Source organism: Callorhinus ursinus, unplaced genomic scaffold (assembly GCF_003265705.2).
Source record: "Callorhinus ursinus isolate GAN/ISIS: 27379988/994484 unplaced genomic scaffold, GSC_fseal_2.0 scaffold18, whole genome shotgun sequence".
Lineage (NCBI taxonomy): Eukaryota > Metazoa > Chordata > Mammalia > Carnivora > Otariidae > Callorhinus > Callorhinus ursinus.
The window spans coordinates 29,200,225-29,212,542 of NW_027397080.1; the positions used below are offsets into that span (position 1 = coordinate 29,200,225).

Genomic DNA, 12,318 nt, shown 5'->3' on the forward strand with positions numbered 1-12,318 from the left:
CAGAGCAGGCTCGGCTATGGCCAGAGCCTCGTGGGGCCAGGCCTCCTCTCCTCTCCCATGGCTCTGGTCCGTTGCAAGAGGCCCGAGTGGCCCAGAGCTGCTGCTGCTCCCAGCGCGGCCACGTTTGCGTCTTGAGGTCCCCAGCCTCAAGCACGGCCCCTGTGCTCTTCGCAGATGTCTCAGGGCAACCCCAACCTCGGCAGCCTGTTGAACATCAAGACGGAAGTGGAGGGCAGCGCCGCCATGGAGTCCTCGCCCTTCCTGGGCAAGGCTGTGAAGGCGCTGGTTCAGGAGAAACTGGCCGAGCCCTGGAAGGTGTACCTTCGAAGGTGAGGGGCTTCCTGGCAGAGCAAAGGAGCAGGGAGGGCCACGCCCACCCGTCGTGGTGGCCAGTACCCCAGGGTTTCCTCTGACCACCGGTTCCTCTGCCAGGTTTGGCACCAAGGACTTCTGTGATGCCCAGTGTGACTTCCTTCACAAGGCCCACTTCCACTGTGTGGTGGAGGAGTGCGGTGCGCTTTTCAGCACCCTGGACGGGGCCATCAAGCACGCCAAGTGAGTGGGGGTCCCCGGGGCCCATGGCAACCTAGCCTCATTCATCCCAGCCAGTCTCTAGGCTCTGGGCTGCGTGGCCCCTCTAGCTGCTTTCCAAGCAGACACCCGTGTGCAGCTCCCACCAGACCTCAGAAGCTGAGCTGGCTTCTTAGAAGGTACTGCCTGAAAAAAAGGCAGGCTTCCCCGCCCTTCCACCTGCTCAGGGAAGACCCCTAGCAGGGTCTTCTGAGCCCATCCAGGCCCCACTTAGAGACCCGGAGCAAGGTCTGCTTCTGCCCCCCCGCCCAGTGCAGCCGGCAGCCTGACCACACATGTTCCCTGCAGAGTTAGCCGGAGAGACCCCGCTCTGACCCAGGCAGGGACCCTAGGTGAAGACCTTTCCCAGCCACAGTATTGTAGACTAGTAGATTCTCTTTGACCTAAAAATAAGGAAATTAATTTGTAAACCCATTGAGCTGAAAAGCAGCAGGCCAGCCACCTAGCATAATTGAACCCAGAACTTGTCGACATTTAAAACAGACCGAGGCTGCTGGGCCCTCGCTCAGGCTCTGCTCACTGCTTAGGCAGCCCAAGCTGCTAGTCTGCAGAAGAGCCAACTTCGAAGGCTGAGAACCGCCTTTAATTCTCAGAGCAGATTCTGGAAGCACGGACTTCGTGCACCAGGGCCTGCTGTCCCTGTCTCCCCCACCACCGCGCCCCGCTCTGTGTAGGAGGAGCTAGGGACAGCCATAGCAGGAAGGTCACATGTAGGAAGGTACAGTTAGGGCCGAGCCAGGAGCCCAAGTTGAGGACCAGAGGATACGGCCATTTGTTGTCAGTCCTTCCTTCCTGGTAGGGTCACGCCTAGGACTGGGGACTGCGGGGGGAGGGGGGGAGGGGGACACTGGGCCCCTAGGCTTGTGATGGGGTCAGACCCCCGGAAAGGCTACCTGCTCGGGGCCCTCGTCACTCCCCACCTGAGACGTGGCTTCTGCCTGTTGCAGCTTTCACTTCCGGACGGAGGGAGGAGCAGTGAAGGGAAACACAGAGGCCTCCTTCCCCGCCTCGGCTGCGGAGACCAAACCTGCCTTGGCCCCCTCGTCCCCTCCAGCACCTCCTGTCACCACAGCCACGGTTTCCTCTCTGGAAGGTCCCACTCCCAGCCCGGCCGCCGTGCCCTCCACCCCCACGCTGCTTGCCTGGAAGCAGCTCGCTTCCACCATACCCCAGATGCCTCAGATTCCAGCGTCAGTGCCTCACCTGCCCACTTCACCCTTGGCAACGACTTCTCTAGAAAACGCCAAGCCCCAGGTCAAACCCGGATTCCTGCAGTTCCAGGAGAAGTGAGTCCCTCGATGAGCCGGGAGTCCCGTGTCCCCCGCGTGTCTCGGGAGTAGGTTCTAGTAAGGGCAGCCGCAGAGGTTCTGCTCCTCACCCTGCACTTAGCCCTGGCTGTCCCCAGCCTCTCTGGGACACTCATCGGGCAATGGCCTTCTAGCCAAAGATGCTGCTTCTCTGGCCTTCCCTGCCTGTTCCCAGAGCGGCCAGCTGGGGGGGTGGGGTGTGGCGGCCGCTGTTCCCGAGGGGCAGTGGTGACACTGTGAGGACCCGTTTGGGTGGGCTGGGAGTGGTGGGCCGCATCTCGCCCTGGGCCTCCTTGTGGGTCTCTGTGGCTCGCGCCCACGGCCGAGCCTCTGCGGGGCAAGCGAAGTCATGGGTGGGGGGCGAGGGGGCTAGGCGTCCCCCCCCCCCAGGCCCGCGCCCATCTGCACGATGGCCTGAGCTCTCAGGGGTGGAAGGGCCCTTCCTCACTGGATGGTGGTGGCGCCTTGTGGCGAGAACGGTGACTCTGTATCGTTACATGTGCGGCTTCCTGTTCTCAATAAAAGTAATAAATTGGATGTGAACACACACCGCCTGAGCGGCAGCTGTCCTCCCTCTCTGAGCACCTGGGGCTGGGCCTGCGGCATGGAAGGGGACCTGCGCTCCTCCCCATCCCTCCCTGAGCTTTCTCCGGTCCCCCTCGCCCTCAGCGGCAACCCTCTTAGTTTCCCCAGTGCGGTCGGGTTCCCACCCCGCGGTGGCCGTGGGGGCGGCCAGGGCCGAAGGCTGCGGCACAGCATCCTCGGCGCCTGTCTGCCGCCCAGTGGGGCAGGCCGTGGGACAGGGCTGCTGCTCCCTGGGTAGGCTGGCATGGGGCGGGGGGGGGGGGCTCGGCCCAGCACCCCTCCGCCCCCCAAGCTCCACCACTCAGCTGGCCTGTGAGGTTCTCTGAGTGGGCAGGAGCCCCACGCCCTGGGCCGACCCTGGGGGGCCCCCGGCAGCCTTGCGCCTCGGCAGCACCTGACACCAGGCACGCATCCCCACTGGTCGAGGCCTCGTGGTAGCAGAGTTTCCTGGTAGGGCTGCCCACCCATCTGCACCCTGTCAGTCAGCCACACCCAGGGCAGTGCCCGTGCCAGGCCTGCCAGGCCCTCACTGGCCCCCCGCCAGGGCTGGCAGCGCCCTCTCTCTGTTTCACATCCAAGAGGTTACTGCAGCCGTCCTTATCTATAATCCTGAGGTGTGGCCATGGAAACTACGTGTCCCAGCATGCAATGCTCTGGGCAGCCTGCACACTGCAATCCTTCCTGCACCATCCGAGCTCCAAAAAGAAGGCAGGAATGCATGCTGGGATCTGTAGTCTCCTCTGGCCAAAGCCACTTGTGGTGCGGGAGGAGGGCAGCCCAGGGGCCAGTCCTCTGGGCTGCACCCCAGGGGATGAGGGAGCAGAACCCCAACACGACAAATGTCAGGATGTCCGTGTGGAGGGCCCTGGGAATGCCAATGACCTTCTGGGCTGTGGTTTCATTCCAGCGATCCTTGTCTCGCAACGGACTGCAAGTATGCCAGCAAGTTCCACTTCCACTGTCTCTTTGGGAACTGCAAGTATGTCTGCAAAACCTCGGGCAAGGCCGAGTCGCACTGCCTGGACCACATCAACCCCAACAACAACCTGGTGAACGTGCGAGACCAGTTCGCGTACTACTCACTTCAGTGTCTCTGTCCCAACCAGGTCAGCACAGGGAGGGGGCGGGGGCAGGGCCGGGGGTGTGGGGGTCAGCACGGGGCGGGGGGCAGGGCCCGGGACCAGCTCCTCCTGGCAGGGATTCCGTTTCTCACGCCCGTTTTGAATTGGCCTCCTCCCGTCCCTGGAAAGGGCACTGTTGGCCCCTGGAGGCCCCTGGGCAGGGGTCCAGACTGGGGCTCCATTGGTGAGGTCTATCATGTCATCCCGGCCCTCAGTGGGGACGTCATGCTGGACAGCTGCTCTACACTTGGCATCATTCCGCCCGTCCTGGAACTGGGCTCCCTCTCCCCACACGCCTAGAATTTTACAATTCTAGGCCCACTAGGCAGCTAGAGATTCAATTGTCCGTGCCCCAGACAGGAAGGGCAGATCAAGTTCACCTTAATAAAGGCCTACCCTGAGACTGGTAGAGGCTGTCTGGTAGAGCGCCTTGAGAAGGAATCTGATCCCAGAGCTGGGCGATGCAGAGAGAGTGCGGGGATAGATTAGTGATGTCTGCTCTGGGTGTGGGATGGGAGGCAGTTGGCAAGCTCACCAGATTGGATGTTTCAGTCAAATGACAAAAGGGACAATACTGCTTTTGCACACGTGAAAGGTCTGTACCCGATTCCTGATTCTGAGCACGGAGGAGGGCCTACCATGGCCCAGAGGCGGGGGCCAGGTGGGAGCTCACGGAGGCTGTCCGCCTGCTCCTGACCCCCCTGCCCCTCCCCGCAGCACTGTGAGTTCCGGATGCGTGGACACTACCACTGCCTCCGGACTGGCTGCTACTTCGTGACCAATATCACCACCAAGTTGCCATGGCACATAAAGAAGCACGAGAAGGCCGAGCGGCGGGCAGCCAACGGGTTCAAGTACTTCACCAAGCGTGAGGAGTGTGGCAGGCTAGGTACTTGCAGCCGGGACTGGGGGTGGTGGCTTGCGGCAGGGGTGCAGCCTCGACCCCCTTTCCCAGTACCCACCTCTTGTCCCTGCCTCTCAGGCTCCACAGTTCTTTAAAAACGTCCCAGATCTCACAGGCTAGGAATTGTCACGTGGGCAACACTGTCCAACACAAAGAGCCCAGGAAGAGGGGCGGGGGTGACTCAGAGCACTCCAGCCACCACCCCCTCCCCCCGAGGAAAATGCCACATGGGCAGAGTCAGACCCTGAACCCGGTGTTCTTTCCTTTTCCCTCGAGGCCGTGCCTGTAACGTAGGAGCTCCTGAAGTGACCCGCCCTGGGATCTCTTTCCAGGGCTTGCACTACAAGGGCTTTGTCCAGGACGGACCCTGCTCTGTCTGCTCGTGTGTTCGTGCAGCAGATGTTTATTGAGGAATGGCTGCGTGCAGAGCGTGCTGCTGCAGGAGGTGGCGGGGTGGGGGGTGGTGGCAGTAAGGGTTTGGGGCGTCTGCTCTGGCCAGCACCGTGCTTAGTGGCAGGGATCTGGTGGGACAAGCAGGTACGCTGCAGGTCAGCCCAGAGCATCTGCAACCTGGGCCACACGTGCCCTGAGCTTAGCAGCAGATGCCAGGGAACGGAGTCTGCTGTGAGAGCTGGGGCCTCAGCCGGGAAGCCGTCCACAGCCCCCGACCCAGGGCCCCCCGAGTCGCTCCCTGGCCCCAGCTTGCCCTGGGGGATGCCTTTTGGGGAGGGGGCTCTGGGATGAGCGGGCAGAGGGCAGAGCCCACCCACGTGCCCCACGACGGAGCCACATGTTCCTGGGCCTGCAGATGTGGGGCTGGAATCTGCCAGGAACAAACTGGAAACTGGAAGGCAGGTGGCCCCGAGGCAGGCGGGGCAGACATCTGGGCTGCAGGCCGGGTCTGCTGGGATTCAGGTGGCTGGAGCAGCAGGGCCTTGGGGGACCAGAGGTGGGGCTGCTGCGTCTGCAGACTGGCCCTTCCAGAAGGGAAGGGTGAGCTACTCAGGGCAACTGCCAGAAAAGGGCAGGAAACAAACCTTTCTTTCAAGTATTAATTCAAAAAGAATTCACGGTCTGGGAGAGGGTTGGTAACTGTGGCAACAGAGGTCAACATTCGCTGGCCTGTGCTGTCCTCAGGCTCAGCTTACGGGTGTTGGGGTGCTCCCTAGCTGTCCGTATTTACTCAACTTTGGGGGTTTTGGGTGGTAGTTGGGGCCAAACAAAGCTGGGGGATGATATAAGACACCTGGCCAGCCCCGGTGCCATGGCAACGGGCAGGCCTTCACCTGCCCTGCGCCGACACTGCTTCAGCCCTGCCCGGGCTCTGTTTGTTCTCAGCCCAGAGCCAAGCGGAGGTGGGGTGGGGGCAGGGCAGAGACCTAAACAGGTCCGGGGACAGGCACCCAGGCTCTCCAGAGGAGACGTGGAGACATGTCTTGCTTGCTGGGAGGGGGCTGACCTGGCGGACGGGTCATCGGGGTCTCGTCTGGAGCCCTGGGATCTCTCCATTGGGGGGGGCGGGGGAGGGGGGGCCCAGCCTGCCATGTCACATGCCCTCCTGCCACCTGGGGGTGGGGTGGAGTACAAGGCCTCCTCAGAGGAATGCCCCCATGGGTTGGGGGAGACGTGCCCTCTCCCCGGACGCCAGTGCGCAGAAGGCCACCAACACGCAGCAGGTGCGGCAAGCGTTGGCCGGTGCGGGGTGCTCACGGCCAGGCGGGGCTGTGTCCGCAGGCTGCAAGTACAACCAGGTGAACAGCCACTTCCACTGCATCCGGGAGGGCTGCCAGTTCTCCTTCCTCCTCAAGCACCAGATGACCTCCCATGCCCGGAAGCACATGCGGAGGATGCTGGGGAAGAACTTCGATCGCGTCCCCCCCTCGCAGGTGAGAGCCCCTGGCCGGCCGCCACTCCCTCCTCCGCCTGGGGTGGCGACAGGGCATCACCCTGTCCCGCTCTTGCTTCCAGGTGGGGGGCCCGTGCCGCCCTGAAGGCAGCGAGACCCCCAGCCCAGCTTCCTCAGGGCCCCCCGCCCCCGCTTCCTTTCAGGGCCCCCCAAGCCTGATGGACACGGAGACAGATGAGTACATGGATTACACGGGCTGCAGCCCTGGCGCCGTGTCCTCCGAGTCGTCCACCATGGACCGAAGCTGCTCCAGCACCCCTGTGGGCAACGAGAGCACGGCGGCAGGTGAGTGCGTGGCCAGGGAGCTGGGGCGGCGCCAGCAGCAGGCCAGGAAGAGACCGCAGGGGGGGGCCCCCCCGGAGACTTCCAGCCTGGGCCAGGCCCCTCCTCCCAAGGCTCAAGGCACTGCTGGGTTGGTCTTAGGACTGGAAGGTCATGGTCAAGTGGCCTCAAAGGGGGGACAGAGCCAGCCTCTGGGTGTGGCAGAGCCAGCGGGTCTGTGGGACACGGGTCACAGAGGCCACCTCCTGCCAGCACTCAGCCCTTGGCTTCGGTTTCCAGGAGAGGACCCCAGGCTTGTCCTCTCTGAGCGCTAACCGAACAGAGCAGCACAGCCACCCCCCCCCCAACCCAGGAGGGCAGGTAGGCCGGGGACCTGCCATAGCCCCGGGCCCAGCACCCCCAGCGGCCGGCGTCGTCCCAGACTGGGCTCCCGCCCACGCTGGGCTTGGCCACAGGCCCTCCCCGAGCCCACCGTGACCTCCCCCTGCACAGTCTGCCCCTCCCGTTCTCTCCTCCCCCACTCTCTCGTGGCGCCTCTCTGCTCATCTGTCCACGTGTTTTCATATCATACTTGCTTCTGCCATTGGGTTTCTCATTTGGGTTCTTTTTTGTTTGTTTTTTCTTTGTTTTGGTTTCCTTCCCCCCCCCCCCCCTGCGTTTCTCCGCCCTCTCCAGGCTGCTCGGCTCCTCCTCCTCCTCCTCCTGCCGCCGCCGGTGACCAGGCCGCCCGCGTGGCTCCGCCGCCCCCACTGACCCCATCCTTCTCAGCGGCCGTGCTCCGGGCGCCCCTCCCCTCCCTCCCATGCCTCTTTTCTCCGCCCTGTCTCTCATACTCTCTGCTCAGTGCCACTCTCGGAGCCCCCCGGGGCCTGGGCCACCCTGTCAGCAGCCCACCCCGCTTCCCGCCCGCCACTGCCACTCCAAGTCCAGTACAAAGCGACGCCCCCCTAGTTCAGGACGCTGCAGGTAACTCGCACACACCTTCCCGCCGGTGTTTGTCACTCCGGCTGACCCGCAAGGCCGTGATCCCGGGGCCTGACCTTTTCCTGTGGCCTTGCCGGCCTGAGGTCAGGGCCGCCTTGTGCCCCTCACAGCCCAGCAACCCCCAAGACCAGAGAGCCTAGTCTCTGCCCTGCGGACGGCTCCTCTCCACCCCTGCCCAGCCCTGGGTCCAGGCGGGGTCCTGACGTCAGTCTGAACCCCCATCCCTGGGGCCAAGCAGGAAGAAGGGGGGAATCTCTGTGGCCCAGGCCCCAGGCAGTGCTCAATGGCAGAGGCACCTCCTGCGCCCACCCTCAAGCCCCCCGCCCCCCACATATCTGATGCCCTGCAGGGATGAGACCTGCCCTCCTCTCCCCTCCAGGGTGTACTCATCACCCCGGCTCTGCGCCTTCCCTCACTCATTTGTGCCTCACATTCTGCTGAGTGCCATGCTGGTACTGTGCCAGACCTGGGGGTGTGGCAGAGAGAGGGCAAGGGGTCCCCCGCCTTGTGGGATTCAGCCCATGGAAAGCTGCTGCTGCCATAATCAAGCAGAAGCCTGTACCAGCCACCACTCCGCACACACCTGGGTCTCCTGGCCCCAGACCCTCCCTTGTCCTCTGCTGGGCACCCCCACCCCATGGCAGACCTTGGTTTCACCCGCTAAGGGTGGGTGACTGGGTCTATTCCCTTAGTGGACGATGCGGCCCAGTGGTGCCACGGAAGCTGGGCATTCTAAGCGGGTTCAGGGCGGGCTGAACGCGTCAGCCACATGGGAGAAGCCTGGAGGATGCCCACCCTTGACCCTGGCTACGGCCGGGCCCTGAAGCTTTCTCTCTGGTTTCTAGGGTGTGGGGTAGGAAGCGCTAGGAGCGCTAGGAGCGCTGCCCTTTCCCCAGTGGCCTGTGCCACGCCCCTCACCCTGCAGCAGTAGGGGCCACGGTGCATCCCTGAAAGGGGATAGCAGAAGCAAAGCCACGCTGCTGGCCAGGCAGCCCTGGCAATGGGGCATCCTAAGTCTAGGGAGGCAGTTGCATCCAGTAGGGAGGGCACAGATGGGCACCCATCTGTTGGCTGAGCTCCTGCTCCAGCCCTGGCCCCTCAGCAGAGCTGCCCTCTCCTGGCTGACTGGGGCCAGAAGACCCCAACGAGACCTTAAAGAACCTTCTGGTATGAGGGGGAGGGTGCCCCTCGGGGCAGGGAGTTGCAGTCCCAAACAGCCCCGGGGCGCTTGGCATCCCTATTGCAAGTAGGCCGGTCCCCTGTGCAGACAGGTGGGCAGCCGGGGAAACTGGTTAGCCAGCTGGAGAAGGAACTGGCCTGTCCCTCATTAGAGGCGGGTACATGATGGTGTCCTGGCCCCCGGCCAACCTGGGTAATTATACTCTGCCGACCTAGATTCCCCCTTCAGCTTCAATTAGCGCGGGGACGTGTCCTCACTTCCCACCCAAACTGGCCGGGAAGCAGCCACCACATCCCCACCGCCCCCCCCGCCCCCGCCCCGGGCTGCTTGCTCTGCCACCCCAGGCAGATGCCGGTGCCCTCATCCTGCAGACATGGGATGATGTGAGGGGAAGCCTGGGGCCTCCCTGGCTCTTCTGGGGAGGGGGAGGGGGAGAGGCCCCCAGAGCCCCCCCCCACCCCCACCCCCGGGGAAGCCAAGGCGTTGACCCCCGAGGGGCACCCTCTGGCCGTGTGGTGCCAGGACTGGGGACCCAGTGGCGTGGGTGTGTGATCCGGGGAATAGTGCCCTGGGGCGGGGGTTGTGGGCGGGAGTTGTGGGGGGGGGGGGCCCCGACCCCCCCCCCCGCCCCTCCCCAGGGAACACTATCTCCCTGCCGACAGCCTCTGGGGCCAAGAAGCGCTTCTGGATCATTGAGGACATGTCGCCCTTCGGCAAGCGGCGCAAGACGGCCTCCTCGCGGAAGATGCTGGACGAGGGCATGATGCTGGAGGGCTTCCGGCGCTTCGACCTCTACGAGGACTGCAAGGACGCGGCGTGCCAGTTCTCGCTCAAGGTCACGCACTACCACTGCACGCGGGAGAACTGCGGCTACAAGTTCTGTGGGCGCACGCACATGTACAAGCACGCGCAGCACCACGACCGCGTGGACAACCTGGTGCTGGACGACTTCAAGCGCTTCAAGGCCTCACTGCGCTGCCACTTCGCCGACTGCCCCTTCTCGGGCAGCAGCACGCACTTCCACTGCCTGCGCTGCCGCTTCCGCTGCACCGACAGCACCAAGGTCACGGCGCACCGCAAGCACCACGGCAAGCAGGACGTGATCAGCGCAGCGGGCTTTTGCCAGTTCAGCTCCAGCGCTGACTGCGCCGTGCCCGACTGCAAGTACAAGCTCAAGTGCTCGCACTTCCACTGCACCTACCCCGGCTGCCGCCACACGGTCGTGGGCATGTCGCAGATGGACTCGCACAAGCGCAAGCACGAGAAGCAGGAGCGCGGGGAGCCGCCCGCCGCCTCCCCAGGCCCCGCCATCGGCCTGGACGGCGCGCTGTCGCTGGGCGCCGAGCCGGGGGCTGCCCCGCTCTTCCTGCCGCCCGCCGCCGCTGCCGGCGCCGCCGGTGGCCCGGGGGGGCTGGGGCTGGGCGACCCCGGCGACCCCGGCCCGCTCGACGGCCCCGGGCCCCGCGACAGCCCAGCCGCGCCCGCGCCCGCGCCCACAGCCGGAGAGTCATCGCAGGAGGACGAGGAAGAGGAGCTGGAGCTGCCCGAGGAGGAGGCGGACGACGACGACGACGACGAGGACGACGACGACGACGAGGACGACGACGACGACGAGGACGACGACGAGGACCTGCGCACCGACTCAGAGGACGAGTCGCTGCCCGAGGCGGCGGCGGCCGGGGGGGGGGCCCGGGGCGCGGAGCCCGGAGCGGGCGGCCCCTGCACCCGCCGCAGCCTCGCCCTAGCCGGCCCGTCGGGGGGTGGGGGGGGCACGCGGGGACCGGGCCCGGGGCCGCCTCGCCCGCCCCTCCCCCCACCCTGGTGGCCGTCGCGATTCCTTTCGTAAGAGATGCTATTTATGTGCAACGCTGCCCTCGGTCCAGAGCGAGAAGGTCGCCCCTGCTGCGGGGCTCGGGGCGGCGGCCCCGCCGGTGCTTCCGGACCCCGAGTCCGTCTCAGGACAGAGGCGGGGGGGCCCCTCCCTCTGGTGCTCCCGGGCCGCCCCCACCCCGCCCGCGGCGCGCGGCCAGTGGCCGGAAGGACCGGCTGCGAGCGACCCTCCTCTGGCTGCACTTCGGGGATCTTCTTCAGGGAAACAGAAGGTGCTCTTGTCCGGGGTGGGACCGAGGAGCAGGGCCCCCCCCACCCCCACCCCGAGGGCGAGGTGGGCGCAGATAACCAGGCAGCCGCCCCGCGCGTGCCCTCCCCGCGGCCGGAGACCCCCGGGCCCCACGACCACGCCCGGTGGGATTCCTCATTGCTCAGGACCGGGAAGGGCGCTGGGAGTCACCGCGACCCCCTCCCCTCACCCCTCCCCGAGGCGGGCCGCAGTAGCATCTGGCAGGGCCTCCCATTCATGCAGCTAAGACGCTCCCTCCCGGCCCTGGGGGGTGGAGGGGGGGGCGGGCAGGACAGAGGCAGCAGCGCCGGCGACACTGCAGGGACCGCGCAGGGAACCTCACGGAATTAGCCGAGCCGGGGGCCGGGGCGCTGCGCCCCACTGCAGGGCCCGGCCCTGGTGTCTGCTCCCAAGGGCTGGGGCCCGGAGGCGGCGCGCCTCGGCCTGTCGCCTGGGGACTCCCAGGCCCCAGCCTCTCCCCCCACGGTGGGGGGGAGGCCGAGGCTGCGTCCGCTTCCAAACCCAAGAGCAGCCGGTGCTGGGGTGCTGGGCCCGTCAGGGGTCTCAGCCACCCACGTGGTGAGAACAGGAAGGATACCACTGTCTGGGGCTTTAATATTCAAAATGGGGGAAAAAATGCGAGAAAGTTGTACAGTATTTTTCCTGTAAAGGTTATTATTCTACATAGAACAAAAAAAAAAAAAAAAAAAAGGCAGGCGGGCCGCGAGAGCACAGGCCCGCCTCGGACCAGCCCTGAGGTTGGAGACCGAGTGCAATCGCTCACGTGGGATTTCGTTTCGCATTTATTTTAGAGGCCTTACCAGTTTGAGGCTGTCTGTCTTCACACTAGCACTGACGGGAGCTGCGTGATTCCAACTTTTAACTTGAATTTTGTAGAAACAAGGAAAAAGGACTATTACTGTTGATACAAGTTTGTAGTTAACATTTGAGTTTTTCTTTATTGGTTATGCGTGTGGCTTTATAGGGCTTTTTTTTTTTTCCAGTTTGTTTTTATTTTTTTGTTTGGGATGCTTCTTTACTGGTGCAACCCATCCAGATTTGCTTCCCTTTGCAAAACGTGCCCCCTTCCCGGAGTGGATGTGGTCACCAAGCCCAGCTGGGCGGGGGGGGGGGGGGGGGGGCACAGGGACAAGGGCTTCCCGGTGTCTCCAGTCCTGGCCACCCGCCTGGCTCAGGTGGGACCCTGAGACTCAGCCACAGGGAGAGAGCCAAGCCCAGCCTGGAGGAGGCCTGTCACCCAGAGCCTCCCCACAGATCTCCAAGGGGAGCCCCAGATGGCAGGGGGCACTGGTTTCCTTTTTTTTTTTTTTTTGGTCCG

General features: G+C 64.5%; 1 protein-coding gene across 1 annotated transcript in view; it reads left to right on the forward strand.

The window, feature by feature from the left end:
- The window catches only part of CASZ1 (castor zinc finger 1), a 54,516-nt gene extending 42,212 nt beyond the window's left edge, over positions 1-12,304 (forward strand). Inside the window, 9 exon segments of the mRNA XM_025857149.2 lie at positions 175-329; positions 433-555; positions 1,539-1,877; positions 3,391-3,589; positions 4,322-4,493; positions 6,243-6,394; positions 6,558-6,699; positions 9,499-10,538; positions 10,540-12,304. Of these exon segments, the coding sequence (XP_025712934.2) occupies positions 175-329; positions 433-555; positions 1,539-1,877; positions 3,391-3,589; positions 4,322-4,493; positions 6,243-6,394; positions 6,558-6,699; positions 9,499-10,538; positions 10,540-10,605 (2,388 nt within the window). The 3' untranslated portion in view covers positions 10,606-12,304.
- The last annotated feature ends 14 nt before the right edge of the window (positions 12,305-12,318 follow it).